This window comes from Apteryx mantelli, chromosome Z (genome assembly GCF_036417845.1).
Source record: "Apteryx mantelli isolate bAptMan1 chromosome Z, bAptMan1.hap1, whole genome shotgun sequence".
NCBI classification, from domain to species: Eukaryota; Metazoa; Chordata; class Aves; order Apterygiformes; family Apterygidae; genus Apteryx; species Apteryx mantelli.
The window spans coordinates 76,768,732-76,787,098 of NC_090020.1; the positions used below are offsets into that span (position 1 = coordinate 76,768,732).

General features: G+C 53.0%; 1 protein-coding gene across 6 annotated transcripts in view; it reads right to left on the bottom strand.

Moving 5' to 3' along the window:
• CNTFR (ciliary neurotrophic factor receptor) overlaps positions 1–18,367 on the bottom strand; it is a 237,938-nt gene that overhangs the window by 88,677 nt on the left and 130,894 nt on the right. For all 6 annotated transcript variants that reach the window (XM_067316142.1, XM_067316141.1, XM_067316146.1 and 3 more), the window contains one exon: positions 14,466–14,547. In XM_067316142.1, the coding sequence (XP_067172243.1) occupies positions 14,466–14,547 (82 nt within the window). The remainder of the gene's footprint in view (positions 1–14,465; positions 14,548–18,367) is intronic.

Sequence of the window (18,367 nt, forward strand, 5' to 3'; positions counted from 1 at the left end):
GTATTACCGGGTGAGGCTGGGGAGGATCCTCTGGGACAAAGGTTTGGAGATAGCTGAGGCTGAGAAGAGTCCCAGTAAGGCCGAGGTTAATGGATTTCCAGTGGGAGCACCAATGGGAACGGTGTGGCAGCTCACTAGCAGCAAGTGAGCCCGCAGCCATTGGCAGCAGCCACAGTTCCTTCACCCTGCCAAGAGGCTTGAGCATGATGCTCTATGAGCTGGGAGACACTGAGCTGCAGCAGTGGGGATCCAAACGCCTGAGCTTTTCCACCACTGTCCTTCCCCTACACCATGGGGCAGGGACCCACTCCTCAAGGAAAGAAGAAACGGGCACATGGGTCAATCACCCTGTGCTTTCCACCACAAAGGTAAAGGTAATTTTCAACTCTGCTGAGCACAGAAACTTGGATATGATTGCCAGCCAGGCACATAATGCTTTGCTGCATGCCCCAGATAATGTGCCATCCTCTCCAAACAGCAGGAAACCTGCAGGGCTCAGTTGCCTGTTTCTGCTCCTGAGCAACACCATTAGATTTTCATGTTTTTCTCCAAGCCTCTCCAGTTGTCCCAGCAGCTGGCAGGGGTTGTGGCAGGTCTCCAGGTTCATGCTCCCAGTTACGCCCAGATACAGATGGCTTTCCAAGGAAAATCATAGGGAGATGGACAGACATCAGCTTCTGGATTTAATACACCAACACACCTGAAAGTCTTGGGCTGGTTTCTCTCAGCCCTGTGTGCCTCAGTTTACTTGCACAGTGTGCTCTCAGCTGGAGTAACCGCACTGCAGTGTAGGCAAGCCACAGACACAGCAGATATAGTCCTAACTGCCAGGGCTTGCGGTTTGGCTGGAGTCAGAGGCTCTCTGTGACTCAGCTTCAGAAGTCTCAAGTTCATGGCTAGGGCTTGAGATTTCCCTTGGGAGCTCTCTGGGCTTGGCTTACAGTCCACCCGGGAGTGGATTTGTGCATAAACAATGCTGATGGTGAGCAAAGCTTGCCTGGCTGGTTGGAGAGGACCTGTGCTTGGATAGCTGTACAGATGTGGGGCTACAGGGACTAGCCTCAGGCAGTAGACCCCTGTACATGCGCTCCGCATGACACAGGTTTGCACCAGCTGCTGCCAATGCAACTGGGGAAGTGTCTGCATTCCTGCCGCTCACAAAAGGATGGGGCCCTGCTCCCGCTCCATAGCTCTGTTACCTCCACAAGAATCTTAGACAGAGCAACAGTCATGACCGCCTCAACTTTACCTTGTTTTGGATCCTCAAGGCAGTAGGTCTGACCACCCTGCTCCTGCACATGAAACAGTACGGCAGGGTACAAATGGGACCTTTTCCAGAGAGCAGAAATGCACTCAGGCATAACAAAACATCAATTTCCACCCTGCTCTCAGCTAGCAGAGCTGTGTTATCCAGCAATGTGTACACGCTCCTTGACCAGCGCCTGGACATCAGAAATACATGCACACACACATGCACATCTCATTATACCTAAGCAAATTCAGCAGGGAACAAGCAAGAAGCGCTACATGCTGCAGCTCTGCTCTAGATCATTCATCCCGGCCAGACCTTCAGTGTGATGGTGCTGTCTCCTTTCTGCCTACAAAGCACACAGCTCTGCTGGCAGAACTCCTCCAGGCTTTCAGCCCTGCAGGTCAATGTTTTTCAGCCTGAGCTCTGCAGACCTCTGGCTGTTTGGTAGCACTCCAGAAGAGATAACTAAGGAGGGCCTGGGTATTGCTGGATGGCTCAAATAAGCTACCAGGGATGCACACCGGGGGAAATGTTTCAGGCTTTGCAAACCAGAAAAGCTAGAAAGGCTCTGTCGAGGCATGCTGAACCCAGGATGGAGAGGGATGCGTGGTGTTCAGCCAGCCACACATACACCACAGTGAGGCCCTGCCCCATCCATGAGGAGATTTGCACCGGGAGGCAGATGTGTCCTGCCCAGGGCTGTGCGCTGGGACTAACCTCCTAGACACGAATATGCAGCTGTGCAAGGAAAAGTACTTAGCCCCTTCCCATTGCCTCTGGAGAGGAGGTGATGGCTGTTTCATCCCCACGCTGAGACACACGCACAAAGCCCCTTTCCTAACACCAGCCTTGGCAGGATGCCTTTAAGCAAAGGAAGAGGGTGCAGTTAGCCTCCAGACTCCTTAGTTTCAATTAGCACCTGGTGGCAGCTGAGCCTAAAGAACAACCTTTCGCAGCAAATCCTACACCAAGAGATCAATGGTCCATACACCAGACTAATAATGCTGTAACCCCTCCTGCCTCCACCACTGTCGATCACTTTGTGGTCTCACTTCACTTCTCCGCCTGACTGGCCTTCCCGAAGCACTCATTACAAGGTGACATGCATCGCTTTTCCCCTCTGTAATGAGGCTGCCACAGACCCCGCTCAATCTGTCTTCTTTTTCTTCTTTTTCTTTTAATATGCCATGATTATATTGGCTTCTCCGCATGGATCCACCCCATTTAGTGCTGCCCATGCCTGCTTATCCTGAAAGATGCTCTTTTCATCCCTAGGATGGACTGCAAATCTTGCAAGTCCTCTCCTGTTTATTTTTCACACTCCAGCATCTCCCACTCAGATTAGGAATCCAAGTATTAAGTATTTCCCTTTGCACATAAGCATCATTTCTGCCCAGATAAATTAACCCCAAAAAGATTCTACATGTTAAGGTTCATGCATGTCATGTCCCAGCATCTGCTCTGTTAAGCATGCTTCCTGATCCCTCTGCTCTTGGTCTTTTCCTACCCTAGCAAAACCCTCTCCCCAGAAAGCAGAGATGATGATGTCTGATCTCAGTACCTTGCTCTGACTGCGCTCCCCTTATCCAGGGCTTTGCTTGGTCACCGATGTGTCATAGGTGGACTGAAGCCAATTAGCAGCAAGTGACTCACTCCATGCCCAACACTAATGATGGATGTGCAGGACCTGAATGACTCTGTCCCAGAGCCCCAGCCCTGCCCAGCCCTTTCAGTCCTGGAGCCCGTCTGCAGGTAGTCCTGCTGACGCACTTCAGTGCTGATTTGTAGCACCCTCTGGTAAGGTCTTGGGCTCCTGCAGCTGATGTCCCCAGAGCTGCAGCACTCTGCTCTTTCAGGCTGACCAGAGATTCATTTTGCAGTCACAGAGCAGCCTGTGATCCAGGACTTCAGTTACTGGAAACCCTTCAAAGCAGAAAATTAACAAGCAGCACCTTCAGTCCAAGTTCAGCTGGACTTGTGTCCCTGAACTGCCTGGATGGGACTGGGCTGCTTTAGAAATGTGAGATGGCTGGCTCCCTGGGACAGCTGCATGTGACTTCCAAGGCGAGACCTTTTCAAGCTTTTTTTTGGGGGGGGAGGGGGTAATTCAAACCAAACTCCTGAAGCACTAAAGGTTTCCACACCAACTGTAAATCTTTCCGGGATCTTCCATTTCTGGAATCCTTCACAAAGGCGACACAATGATGGGCATAACCCATGGACAAGGATTTCTTCCTCCCTCACCAAAAGGAGATCAGTGCCAGGATAGGACATGGCCCTTCTTCAAGAGCCATGGTGGCACGCAGCACATCACCGAGTGGGGCAGGACTCCAGGTTTCCTTGCATTGTCTCCTCTGTGACCCTGGCTATGTCAAGCTGCTTGGTACCACCAGCCAAGGCTGCTACCTCACTTCTCAATGCTTTTCAGATCATTTGTGTGCAAAGTGAGTGACACAAGTCCAAGCACAGACCCTGGAGTCCTCCTGCAAACCTCTTCCCAACACAAAACTGAACCTGTGATACCCCATGTCTCTGGCACTGGTTCCTTCAGGCAATACTCTGCCATACCCCAGGAGGATGTCAATTTTCTGCTAACCTTTTGTGCTTGTCAAAGCTCTTTTGGATGCCTGGGTGGACTACAAACCCCATTCCTCCTGTTTCATTGCTTGTCGATATGTTTAATGAAGTTTAAGAGATTACTGAGACATGGTTTTCCTTGCCATTGACAGAACTAATTAATCCTGTCAGATTGCAATCCTCCCGGTGGTTTCTTCTTCTCACGCTCATTACAAATGTGAACTATTTTAACCAGTTTTGTAGAATCACAGACTTACTGGTCCAAAAACTTCCAGGTCTGTAATTTTACTCTTTAGTTTCTTTTTCTTTTTCTTTTAAATCTACGGCTTTGTTATCTGGTTCAACACACCAGACCTGCAGCTGATGGAAGAGTTCATGTTTTTGTTAACATCACAGACCTTCCTTACTAGATTTCTTTCCAGGCTCTCAGATGGCAGATTACTGGCCTGCTCCAGAACCTCATCTCTGTTGGCTTAGTTTTTAACTCTTTCTATTACCAGAAAGGGGTGAACTCACTGCAAGCATCCCCAGCAACATCTTTTGCCTTAGATTTGTATAGTAAAAGCAGTTTGCTGTTTGGCAACACCCTTTGCATGTCTTCACACTGTGAGAAGCACAGGGGCTCCAAAGAGCAGTTTTCCCAAGTCCTGAAGCAGTGCTCAAGTCAGAGAGAGATGCTCCCTCTCGCATAAGTGCCAGTCCCTCTGTTTTTCCTCCTGTCCTTTTCCTCTCTTCCCCACCTGTGGTTTAAGAGCATCTCTGCTTGTGTATCTGACAGTCCTTTACACAATGGGACATCAATCACATGGGGACCTGCCACTGTTTTTCAAGTGTAAACCCTAGATAGGAGTCACGAGCTCTCCACTCCTTGCTTGTTCATCATGGAGCGGAGTCATGCTCCTGGCAGGAGAGGCCACCCCTGCTTTGGGCACGCGCAGGAGCCCCTCTGCCTTCCCAAGCCGTCTCAGTGACTTTCAGCAGTGCAAATTTAACAAAGACCTCCCCCCACTCTCTTTTGATGGAAATCAGACCTCTTGGCTAGGTCCAAACTGAGAAGAGCGAGACTCAGACGTGCTCCCAGCAGGGCTGTCCCCCAGCGTCAGCCAGCTTCCCGTGGGCGCTCAGCTCCCGGGGTCTGCGGGGCGGCAAGGCAGGCCCCCGAGGCCGCGGGGAGCGGGAGGCAGCGGGCAAGGAAACACAGGCACTAAAAATAGGCTGTCTGCGGTAGGGGCTGACCACATTTATTAGCAGGCCTGTGCCCCGCCTGACCACAAGGTCAGCCTCTGAGAGCTCGGCCATAATTCACTCCATGTCTGGGCAGGAAATCTGCTTGAGCTCAGAGAGACGTCCAGTAATAGAAAGACACGTTCCAGGAGCTGGGGCTATTTTTGCTTTTTGTTTTATTTTGCAGATAGGGAATCTTTCAGGAGATGCATCTCGCTCTGCAAAAAAGCCAGGTGCTTTGGGGCAGAAAGAGAGGGAGAACAGAGAGGGAGAGAAAGGAAAAGGAGGGCAGCTGGAGAGGAGGAGAGGCAGTGCGTGCCTGTTTGGGTCTGGGCTGCTTCTTACCAGACTCACCTTCACCATGTAAGAGCTGGTCAGGTTTGGGAAGGTGGCAGGGAAAGATGGGAGCAGCAAGGGGGACTACAGACATTTAAGGGCTCCTAAATGCCATAATGTCACGTTCAGCGTTTAACAGGAGGCAGCTGGAGTGTCACCACAGATGGGGTGAGTTGTTGTCCACCTGGGGTCTCCCACCAGGCAAGGTACCATGGATTGGCAGGGAAACGGGGAAGGAAATGGGAAGCTGCACAGTGCCAAATGCCCAGGGAGGGAAGCTACTGACCTTCCTTGCAAAAGCATCCAAGGGACGTGTCTACCATGCAGCTTGAGGTACAGTCAGGTTGGACCCTGTGCGAGCAAGGGGCAGGTTGGTGGACTGGCTCCTGGAGGATGCAGTAACTGCACCAGAATGATGCCTGCCCCTAGACAGACGGACATGGACCTGGGACAACCTAGCCCAGGGAAGAAATTAGCAAGGCAAATGAGACCAAGCCGTGAAGAGCAGATGCGCGCCTTTGAACGGCAGCCTTCAGAATGATTTAAGCAGGCTCCGTGTTGCGGCGAAGCTTGAATCCTAATCGCGGTACCTAAGCAGCCAGCGCTGGAGCCTTCATATGAGGGGTAATGTGTCCCTGATGACTCAGGCTGACTCACTTGCCGTGTACCTGAGCTGCTTACAGAAGTGAGGCTATTGCTTGGGGGGGCGCAGAGGTGCAGGCAGCGCCTGCAATCAACTCTGCCAGAGATGCTAGGGTCCTGGGGCGCTCACGCCTCCAGCAATGCCTTCGTGCACGTGTCTTTCCCCAAGCAGCCTCTTGCAGTGGGAAGGAGGCAGCTCCCAAGCAGGAGCATCCCAGTACCCTGGGACCGAGGGCTTTCAGGTACAGCTGGCTCCTTTACCAGAATAAGTGTTATACCACTGTGCGCAGAGCTCATTTAGCCCGAGAACTAGCTGAGCTAAGCCCTGTGGCTTTGACTGTGCTGAGCTAACCTTGATAACATCCTTCTGATACCAAAAGATTTCTTTTCCTTGATCCAGCACCATCCCTCAGTTCTGGGTCTCCAGGCTCTCCTTGGAGGTAATGATAGTGGGAACAGTGCTTGGACTGTGAGATGGCTCATGGAGAGCAAGAGGTACAGGGCAGGAAGAGGCTGCGCTAAACCTTGCTTCCTAACCGGAGAGAGGTTTTGGAAACACTATGCAACCAGCTCTCATGCTGAACAGGTCTGGATTTTGGAATGAGGCTCATATTTCAGCCAGCTGGATAATGAGAGCATCCAGAGTTATAACAGGAAGGATTAAAAATTGTAATTGCTAATGGGGAATTAATTGTTAATGGGGAGTCATCAATGCAGGAAGGTGTTTCTATTGTGGCCCCGCAGGGATCTGTTCTTGGCCTGTTGCTAATCACTCACCTTATCAATTATCTTGAAGGAAACATAAAACTGTTGCTGGCAAAATTTGCTGGTGACACAAAGGCTGCCATATATAATGGAAAGGACAAGTCCACCGTACACAGAGATCTGGAGCAGTTAATATACTAGCCTTAATTCAGCAAGAGCATGTGTTTTAATGCAGCCAAATGCAAGTCCATTCATCTACAGGGAAGGAATGTAGGTCAGATTCACAGGAGGCAGGGCTGTGATTTGGGGAGGACAACTCCGATAAGGCCTTGGCAGGATCCACCTAAAGAAGAAGTGCCAGTATATTGTGACTAGAGTGAAACTTGGCCGGAGATGCAAGGAAATGTCAAGGGGGAGTGGGAAGACAGTATGCAATAGGCAGGAGGCAGAGCTTTCCCTTGCACTGGCCCAAGACTGAGCGTGGAATGAGGCTCTCCAGGAAGCACGCACCATCTCAAGCCTGCCGGCCTTCCGCTTGGCACACGCACACGTTCCCTTTGACCTTGCCTTCCCCAGAATAAACAGAGAGCAGTGAGTGTCTGGGTAAGGGTAATTATAAAAATTCCAAAACATTCTGTTGCACACACATCTCGCCCTAGGGAAAGGACAGAAAAAACAAACAACACATGACAGATGTTAGTCAAGTCACTTAATGCATGACTAAAAGGCACTGCAATACCATGGTGAGGAGAGGAGAGGAGAGGAGAGGAGAGGAGAGGAGAGGAGAGGAGAGGAGAGGAGAGGAGAGGAGAGGAGAGGAGAGGAGAGGAGAGGAGAGGAGAGGAGAGGAGAGGAGAGGAGAGGAGAGGAGAGGAGAGATCCTCTGGATGTAGATCTGGAGACACTACTGCAGTACTGGCTTCAGAGCAGATGCACACACTTCAGAAAGGATGGATACAAACTGGAAACAGTTCAGTAAAGACCGACTGGAGCAATGTGGAGGAAACAAGAAACAATTTGGAATGAGAAATGCAGGATGCCCAGTGTAAGCTCAACCAAAGGAAATTAAAACATAACTTGGTCAATGTCTGTAAGTACCTAGCCAGGGGTAAATCTTTGTACTCTGAAATCTATCAGAGGAAGGCACGAGGAGATCCAATGGCTGGATGCTGAGGCTTCCCAAATTTAGGTGAGAGGGACTGTGGATAATGTGCCACAGGACTTGCTCACTTCTTCACACCAAGGCAGAAAGACACTCTAGTATGGTCTCTGGCCCAGGCACTCACACCACTTCCTCCTGCCCTTAAATTTGGGGGTCTTTGGGAGAACAAAGACGTTAGAAAAGCTCTAGGACAAACCCTAACTGCTGGTAACTGAAGGCTCGGATGGGGCAGAGAATCACGCTCTGTCTCTTACGGGTCTTCTTGCACCTTGCCCTGGAGCAGCTGATGCAAGCCAATGCAGGGACCAGAGAGGGCTTGGCTTTGTTGAGAGAGTTCTAAAAAACAGCTATATATAAGAAGAATCACACAGAGCAGGTATCACTGGGTGTCAGGCACTGGACCCTGCTGCTTCAACTCAGAGCAGAGCTCCAAGGGCTCTGACGTCTGCTCTGGGTTGCAACCAGCACCAGCTGCCCCAGAGAAAATCCACAGAGAAAACCATAGTACCTTCTGCCTCCTTCCAGAGTGGAGGCCAGGAGGAGCACAAGAGCAAGACAAGCATGTGAGATGTTTCTCCCAAACACCCCGCTTGGCTCTACGCACTGTGGCACAGGGATGTGTCATGGATTACACAGCCAAACAATATGCCAGCTTCAAATCTTTATAACCAGGAATAATGGGATTAAATTAAGCAGAAAAAAATGATTGGATCACCCACGTTTTGCAAACTCTGTTTCCAAAGTGATCAGCAGGAACAAAGCCATACTGTTAGTACAGGGCAGGTGTGAAAGGACCCTGAGACTGCTTGAGCTGCTGAGCAGACATTAGCAATAGATAGTAAAATTGGGCTGAAGAAAAGCAGCAGGGGATGTAAGAAGGAAGAATATCATAATGACATTTCTGAAAATTGTGTTGTGCAAAAATAGGAGTACTCCAGCTGAAAAACAGGGAGAAAGGTTGATGGAAAAAAAATCCCAAACTTTCTTCTCACCCACCCCAATTATACTGAAATTTTGAAATTACAAAGAGAAAGATTATTTTGTAGCATTGCCACACAAAAGAATCAGAAGGATTGTCAGTAGGCCAGCTGACACTCCCGGCCAGTGTGTTACCCTTGGCAAATATGTATCCAACCTCTTCTTAGAACCCTCTGAAGGTTTTAAGCATTGCTAATGCTAGTGTCTCACCATCTATGCTGTTAGGGAGTATTCATGAACATCCCACCCAAGCCTAGAAAGGCTGTAACCTAAGTCCATGACTTCCTGTAGCTTTACTGGCCACAAAGCCTATGTGTGACATCCCTGTCCACCCCCCCCTGCAGCGTTACAGGAGACAGACGGACCTGATCTGAGCAACTTAAGATCTCTTTTGGCTTGACGTTTCCTCTCCTTTGGAGAAATTCAGACAACATCCTGTTTGTGCATCCAACTCATAGATGCCAGAAAAAGCCTCATGGCCTAGGTAGCTCATCACACTGTTTGGATACAGGTATCTTAACTTAGCATCATTCAAACAACAACCAAAAGCCACTTGGAGATCTACAAACAAACCACATATTTCTGCAAAAATCCACAAACCACCTTCTACACAGAAAATGCACAGAAATCCCAAAGAATGTCCTTAAAACCAAAGCAACAAGTTTAACTGCACCAGTCTGATGCCCTGGGGACTTGGATGGGACATTTAATGCAGGAGGAGGCAGGGCCCTGAAAGAGCTGGTTACATCCCAGCTGGCCCACAAACGCAACATGGAGAAGGCTGGACAAGGCAGGGAGGGCGGAGAGGGAGGTAAATACTGCTGGTTTCTCATCAAGAAGTCAATTTGCATCGCTTTGCTGTGCATCGCGAAGGCTGTTTACCAGCCTAGACTTTGCCTTGACTGAAATGTGGTCAGCATTTCTAACGAGGCACATGCAAACGGGAACTCCCGGGAGGCTTTGCAGCAGAACCGATTGCAAAAGATTAGCACAAGGGCTGAACGGTGCAAGAGAGGAGGGAAAGTAATGAAACAAAATCTCTCTTTCTCTTCCTTGGTTGAGGAATGATGGGGGCTAATTGCTTGTTGCTGGTGGGAAAGCAAGAAGATAGCAGCTTCTACGCACATCAATAAATTAACCCCGGCATGTGGCATCTGAAACACATTCATTTCCAGAGACGTTTATCTCTTTGTCTTCTCTCCAGGGTGAAAACATAATTATTGTTTAAACGTGAGTTAATTCAGCAAGGTGAGGATCAATAAAGCAGAATTACTCCTCTTTTAAAAGCAGAGAAATCTCAGGCTGGGACAGATGCGGATGTAACTCTGGCAGAGCTGATGGATGGGGAAGAAGCTTTGGCCATGGCAGGAGCCTGGGAAAGAGAGCTCCCTCTTGCCAGGATTTCTGTAGCTGGATAACAGCTCCTTTCAGCCACAAGCAGTCCTGGCAGTGGCTAGGAAGAGCTGAAATCACCCATGCACAAATATTTTGTGACCTGACACATGGCTATACATCTCCAACATCTAAAAATTTCCCAGGCTAAAGAGTTTAGGCCAAGTCCCAGGTCTCCATGCCATGCCCTCTTCCCATCCTTTGAGGGCACCTAAGCACTGCTGCGGAGATGATCTCTGCAGGGTAGGGTATCTGCCAGTGCTGTTCTCAGTGTTGATGGGGGACACGACTGAAGACCCAGTCTACCAAAGCTGCGTGTTACAGCAGGCAGCATCACTTCTTTTCTCCCCTGTGGTTTTCCCATCACCATTCCATATTCTGAAACAAATCAGCAATGACTGCTGCCTAGAGAAGGAAATGCAAGAAGGAAAAGGCCAGGGAAAACTGAGCTACCCCAGCTAATGCGGAGGATATTGGGATGTGTGGCCTTTAGCCAGCTCTTCCTCCTCTGTCCCCTCTTATTTCTTGCAACTCTTGTCTACCCCTCTGCTTTGCCGGGCGCTTTAAGATTTGTGGGAGGAAGAAGATACTGGCAGGGACACCCAGAGGCAGAGCAGGTCTCCCCGGAGCCAGCCATGCCCTGGAGCTGGCTCCCTTTCCTGCTTCTGCTGCAAAACACATGCCCCAACCACTCACTCAGCAAGCCCCACAGGGGGGCCCAGCATCAGCCTGCTGCCACGGCCAGGCTGGGCGAAGGACATGCATTCAAAGCAATGTCGGCTCGAGCCGCAGCGATCCCACCCACGCTGGCCCAGCTTCAGTGAGACCGAACGCATCAGCAGAGACCGCCAGAGCCACCCAGCGTGATGGGATTAGCGGCATGGAGTGATTGGTTTAGCAGCAATTGGATTAGCAGTGAGTGCACTGTGTAACTCCTGTGTAACAGGAGCTGCTGTCTCCCCGCTATGCTGTTGGCTTCAGCAACACCCAAGGTCCACTCCAGCTGCCCCAAAACAGCGTCGACACTGGAGCAGAATGCAGCACAGCGCCTCCCAGGTGCCAAAGGCACCGTGGCAGAGGAAGGCTGAGAGCGATCCTAGTTTGATAGCTCTAGCTTGCGGCGGTGCCCATCGGGCTGGCCACAGTTGTATCTTCAGCAGCCTGCCGCAGGTGTGAAGCAAGGGAGCTCCGTATCTCAGCTCCTGCTGCTGCCTGCTTGCAAAGGGAGTGATCTTGCTGGCAGCATAGCCTGTTCCCTTCTGCAAGGACCATGCATTTAGGCATGGCAGGTACCCAGCCTCAGGGTACGTTGCATGCACTGCCAAAAACGAGCGTAGAGTACAGGGCATCACCAGAAGAAAACTGTCTTCCAGAGCAAGACTGTCCTGGGGATGTACTCAGGGAGGACCAGAGGGATGAAAGATACCCAGGAACAGCAGCTCCTGTACATCTGCTTAGCTCTGACCTCCTCCAGCACCCCAACCTCAGAGTCTGTGGAGCTCCTCGGCTCCTGTGTCTCAGACAAATTCACCCTTCAGTCTCACAGCTCTGAGGAGCAGGGCCAAAGATGAGCAGCAGAGGAATTAACACATGAGCAACCTCACCTCCACTGAGCCCAGCACTGCCATTATTAATTCATGTGGCACTTTGTAGGATGCTTTAGTAATCACCAGGGTGCACATGAGAGCCAGGAGCAGGTGCCTGGCCTCGCAGAGCTGTGCTCGTGCACATTTAGCAGCTTGTCACATCCTCCTCACGCAAGTATGCAGTGCTAATGCATCTCCTAAAGTGCTTCATGAGCTATTAAAGTCGAACATGCCTCAGTCGCATTACAAATGGACTTCATGCCAGCACATTTCCCCCACTCCGCTCAGTCGGGACGTAAGGTGTCTTGGCTCTTAGACCTGTCTGTCCTCCAGCATGGGACAGGCGCTCCCAATGCCGGCCACAGCACCACGGCCTCTCCCAGCTCTGCGAGCCAGGTGCCAGGGGCTGTGACACAGCGGGGACGGGGCCTGGCAGGAGACCTTCTGCTCCAAAGCACATGCCCAGAGCCATGGCTCCCTCCCAGTACCACAATAGCGTTTCGGAGAGGTGTCCATAAGGGATGCAGGGCACAGTTCCTCAGGGGGACAACTAGATTTCAGGCAGATGTGGAACTGCCCCACCAGCCTTCTTCCAGCTCTTATGCCCTATTTTTCTCGCTCTGTGGCCTCAAACTCCTTTTTACCTCCCCTAGAGCCCTTTTCCATTGCAGAGCAGCCTCTCTAGTTACTGTAGCTGGAGGGAGCCTTGTTTTATCCATGCACAGAGTCCAGATGCCCGTTGATGCCATCAGGCTTCAGCAGCTCCTGTTCAGAGCTGGTGCCCAAGACACCTCCCTGCCTAATGCAGCCAGGGCAAGGGAAGGAGGAGGGATGGAGGGAGGGGGAGGCTAAGCTGCCAAATCCCTGAATCCTGTGGGATCAAGGAGCCAAGGGCCTGGAACAGCAGCCTTATCCATGCCCACTCTCCCAGCACCAGCACATGCCTGCCAACGGTGAAATGTTTAGCCCTGGCCAGTGCTGGCAGGAATTAGTGATTCATTCCTCTGTCTAGACAACACATTTCCACAGTGCATATCCCTGAAATACCTGGCACCTCTGTCTTTTGCGCATCTATCTGTGTGACAGGGTTGGGCTGCTATCCCCGCAGCACAGGCGGAAGCAACACAATACATCCAAGGGATGCTCTGGCAGCCTTACCCTGGGTCTTTCAAGGCCCTGGCAGCCTCAGTTCTCTGAAGAAAGCGTCCCACCACCATGAGCAGCACACAGCTCACCTCTACCCCAGCTCCTTCCACCACTCAGCACCCAAACACGTTGAGCAGGCGCCCCAGGAAGGTGCTGGGACTGCTCACTCAACACCACCTGGCAGGCTCTCCCTGTTGCCAGAACATGACTGGCACTATGCGTTGGGGATGTGCCACTGGACCCCAACTGCTTCGTGTCCAAGCAAACAGGGCTGTCAGCTTACAAACTGGCCTGACTGCCATCTCTGGGAGCCTCCAGCAATGTAAAACCACCCAGCCGGATTTAGAGCAACTCTTCTTGCCTCTCCAACAGTAGCAGCACTTGAACTGCAGGCTCTAAGAGCTAATTTTCCACGTGGGAACTGGATGGGAATGTGTACTCTGTGCTGTCGGTTAAGCAGGGGCCCAATTCCCTTCTCAAGAGCCGAATGACCCACTGCTCTCCCTATCCAGGTCTTGGAGGGGGAGGCACACACGGACGACCCCAGCACAGTCCCAGCTCTCTCATTCACTCTGCCAGCTCAGCGGGATGCTCTGGCTGGGTTCATCAATCCCACAGAGCCCAGGGACGCACAGTTGTCCCTTTCAGAGCCAGTCAGCAAAATTCCCCTTTATGATTCACAGAGAGCAACTACAGGCAGGCTAGCTGCCAGCAAAGCAAGTGACTTCTGGGCTTCCCCCTTTTTGCCCTTTTTTGCAGGGTTGCCATAGGTGGCCCCACAGGTGGGACCCAACCAGCTGTCCCCAAACCCTCCTGGGTCCTCCAGCTCCAACTTCTCAACGCCTCTTTAGTCTCTGTAAAGCCGTCACTAAGGAAAGCCCCAATGCTCCACTGACCTGGAGAGGCGCGAGCTAGCGGTGGGTGCAGCTGGGCCAACTCTGAGTGCGGGTGCTGGCCACAGGCTCAGATGAAGCAGGCGAGCTGGGCTTCAAGAGGTGGAAACTCAGTCCCAGCAACCACCCACCCCAGCATAAAGTCACCCCAGGAGACGAGAGCAGGACGAAGCACTGGGCTGCCTCCTCCCACACTCCCACTCCCTCACAGGTGGACGGCACAGCACAGCATGCACGAAAGCAGGGACAAGGGGGTTAGAGATGGTGCCCTGGCAGTAAGGGCATCCCAGACACAGAGAGGTCTGGGTAGGACAAGGCGCACCTAGGGGGACAAGGCCATCTGAGCAGGCACTTGGCGGGATGCAGGCTTTGCTGGCAAAGCTGCCCAAAGCCCAGCAGTGGCGGGCAGGAGGGAGCACACGCGTCACGGAGGGGAGGAGAGGCCAACGACTAGAACGGTAACATCAGGCAACCCCGGGCAGCACACACAGCTTGCCCCTGGAGAGCGGCCAGGGGAACGACACCCGGATTTTTTGGGAAACGCAAGGTCGGAGATGTCGGAAGAGACTCACCCTGCTGGCTGTGTCTCTGAGCATACACCACCACCACCGCGGCGAGCACCACGCAGCAAGCTGACGGCACGGGATTAGCCATCTGTGGAAGCAAACACAAGGAGCAGCAGTCAGCGTTGGGCCCCGAGAGAGCTCACAGCAGCTCACTGAGAGCCGGTCTTGGGGCGCAGCAGGGGCACACGGAGGGAGCAGTGCGGCTGCAAGGAGCTGGCCGCGAAGCAAGACGCTGGCGTGGCCGCAGGGGAACTGTCAGCAAAAAGAGGCATTTTGCCGGCACGCTCTCCTTCCTTCAGTGGCCTCTGGCACTTTCCACTGGAGCTGCCAGCAGAGCCAGGCGCCCAGAGGCTACAATAACGCCTTGCATAAACGCTGCATTTCTCTCACCTCGTTTCCAACTTCTCCCCCGAGAAAGTCAAACCCTGGTGCTAGGCTCTCTTAGGCAGCTGCAGCATTACCCCAGGAGCAGATGCTGCCTACGAAGAGACTGCAGACACCCTCGGCTGCCCAGGCAGGTGGCTGTGCCATGCTTAAGGCCCAGCTCCCCCCAAAGAGGAGAGGAGAGGGATAGGACGCCGCTGAGGAGACCCAGCCTCTCCTGATGCTGGTGTTACTTGTACAGCGCTGAGCACCGCGCTGGCCTGATATAACAGCAGCAGCATTTATGGGCATGCAAGAGACACCGTAACTCTCATTGGCGTCTCCGCAGTGGCTGAATAGCTGCTGGCCTGGGAAGCCAGCTGGGTTGGCAGGAGCTGCAGCAGGGAGGGGGAACCTGCCCTTTTCTCTGAATCAGGCTCCCAGCGCAGCCGAGCTCTCTCTTTCCAAACAGCTCCCTCACTCCAGTTTATTATTTCTGCAGCTGAATAAAACGGGGCGTGGAGGTAGGAGCCGGCTGGCAGAAACAAGTGGCAAGGCTCCTTCTGCAGGCGGGACCTGTGTGACTGCGCGGAGCAGAGGAGGCGAGCGCGGGGAGTGGAGCAGGGGGAAGCATTTTAGCCAGATCGTCGCAACAGGCTGAACTCACTGCCGGCAAGTGAGGCCAAGGCCAGGCACCAGCTAGCGCTGTGGGATTATGTGCCGGGGCAGGGAGAGCTCGGACCCCCCTCTCCAGCTCGTGCCAGCCGCTTGACTCCCCTCACGCCTCCGTGCACAGTGCAGCACAGGGCGCCTGGCCCAGATTTTCCCCTGCCCAGGAACACACGAAGCTGCGCACAGGGAGTTGTACAAGCTGCAAGTGAATCAGTCTACACGGTGGGGAGATCTGGGCACAGGTGTCAAGTCAGGCGTATAAGTGCACCCTCCCCTTGCCCTGCTCAAAAGGCAAGGGGCCTTGCAATCTGCTGTGCGCTCACAGGGAAGGGCTAGCACGGACCATGTTGCAACAGCTGCGTCCCCGCTAAAGGCAGATGGAGATGGAGATGCAATAGGCAAGATGCTCTGGGACGCCTAGGCTCTGCATCTCTTGGAGCCAGGGCTGTGGCAGAGGCAGGCTGCCGTCTTGTTCGTGCATGAGGGATGTTGCTGAGGATGATGATGGGGAAGGCCAACAGGGTCACAGGCTGCATGGCCACCCTGTAGCCAGCGTAGGGCTGGAGAGCCCAGCGAGCACTGCCTCACCATGAGAGCCGGGCCATCAGCCCACCTGCCAGAAGGCAAATAGCACCATGCGTGAAAAGCAAATTACACCTTCAAAACCATTTAAACCTCACTAATCTACAGCACCGTATCAGTAACGCGTGGAGGATTGCCTTTTAATCTAGAACATGAATATGGGCTCGTTAGCCAGATGGCATCCATTTAGACCTAAATAGAGGGGGAGCTGTACTGGCCAGAGAAAAAAAAAAAGAGCAAAACATAATCCATTACCCAACGTGGCCATTGCAGAAGCCCAGATGGCCTTGGGTTCGCAGCAGGACAACGAGGGCTGAGTGGCAAGGCAAGGATGGCTGGGGAGGATGTTGCAAACAGATTTGGGGATGCTGCTGGACCAGCCTGGCCACAAACATCTCTCCCCGCAGGGGCAGTAGGGCCAGGAGAGATGTGGGACCTGAAATAGCCACAGGAGCCCATGGCGAAGGCGATGGGCAGAGAAGGACCAGGGACCTCCCAGTGGCCTCGCTGCTGAATTTACGGCTCTTGGTTTGTGCCGCAAGGGCTGGCAGCAAGGCCCGGCCCTGGCGTGCTGTGACAGAAGAGGACGGACGCACGAGACCCAGACTGTGCTCCCAGCCCAGCCCCATGCCGCCCGGATGACCTTGAGTAAATCGCTCTTCCCGCCTCCCCGTGACTCAGTTTCCCTGCCTGTAAAACAGCGATAATAAAGGTGACCTTCCTTTGAAAGCTCTGGGCGAGGAGCACTAAGTGCTAATTATAATGTCATTATCATTCATGCCACTTCTTCTCTCCTACTCCTCTTTTTCACATGCTCTACCTCCTCCACGCTTCCCCGCAGCCTTCTAGGCTTGTTCCCTCCCAGGGCCGGACTGACTCACCTGCAGAAGCCAAATGCTACCACGCGGCAGTGCATCCTGCCCTCTGCTCTGAGCGTTGCAGCATCCTCTGCCCTGAGCCCCTCCTCTATCCCCCATGGGCCGCCCCACCTGCCTCCTCCAGCAACGGGGGTAAGGGAGCAGGAACTCGAGGGTATTTCCACAAAAAGGAGGAATCCTTGGCAGTCCTGATAGAAAACGCACCAGACCTGATTCTCGGATAAATGTACGCGGTTTAAAGAAGTGGCCCCCAAATCCCTCCCACACCTAGATAGCCACAAATACCCTGACTCAGACTCTGAGCTGAGGGACAGATCAGGGCAGAGACAGAAGGTGCTACATTAAGGCAGACGCTCCTGTACTCACCCAGACCATGGCCAGAAGGTCCCTGAACTGCACGGCCTAAGCATAGCCTTTGCTGAGCAGAGAGACCCTGCTCAGCTCTGACCCAGGAAAATAAATTAAGCAGCTTTGCCCTCCCGCTGCACCAGCTCCAGGGCTTGGCTCTCCCAGCTATCTCAGAGAGGGGTGGCCGGCAAATCAGTGCATGTCACCAGCAGGGTCTCTTTTGCTCAAAGTCACGCCACGCCTGTTGCACCCGCAGCAGCGTCTGGGTGCAGGACACCCGCAGAGCTGCGGCAAAGCTACAAATCCCTGGGCAATACTGAAATACGGTGCTGCTGAGCAGCCCGGAGAGCAGCAGGAGCTGCAGGGTCAGCAGAGATATGCGCCTGCAAACCTGGAGCACTAGCAAGAGCATAACTGCTAGCACTGACTCTCCCTATTGATCTTAAATTCCCTTCTCACTAAATATTCCCTAAAAGCCATGGGATTGGCTTACCCCATCAGGAATTGGAGCTGCTTAGAGATGGATTAGGACAGGGACTAACTCCCATATGGATTCAAAGAGCAGGCTCCATGCTCTGCTCTGGATTCAGCATGGGGAGATGGGGGACCAAGCCACAGGGGTTGCACCCCTCACACCTCTCCCGGGAGCTGCTGGGGGCCAGGTTCAGTCCCCTTCTCCCAGAGCTGCCTGCAGCAAGGCTGGATCTGACCATCCTGCGGCAGGAGCCACCCCAGGACCCACCTTCCCTCCCGCTCCTTACTCACCGAGGCTCTGCCCCAACCCTTTCCAGCAGCCTTCGAGGGCCAGGGCAGGCTCTGCAGGCAGCTCTGATAATCCAGATGCCAGCACAGGCCCCACAAGGCTGGCAGCAACAGAGTGGTGGGCAGAACAGCCCAACACATGGCTGCAAATGGTGTCTTCAACGGAGCAATTCCCCCCAGAAGCCAGGTGTAGGGATGCCCACACCGTTGCCTACCACAGCCCTGTGCACCCAACACCCCTAAGGAGACAGCAGGTGAGACATGCAGCACTGGGGATTTCAGCAGCAGGGCTGGGACATCCAA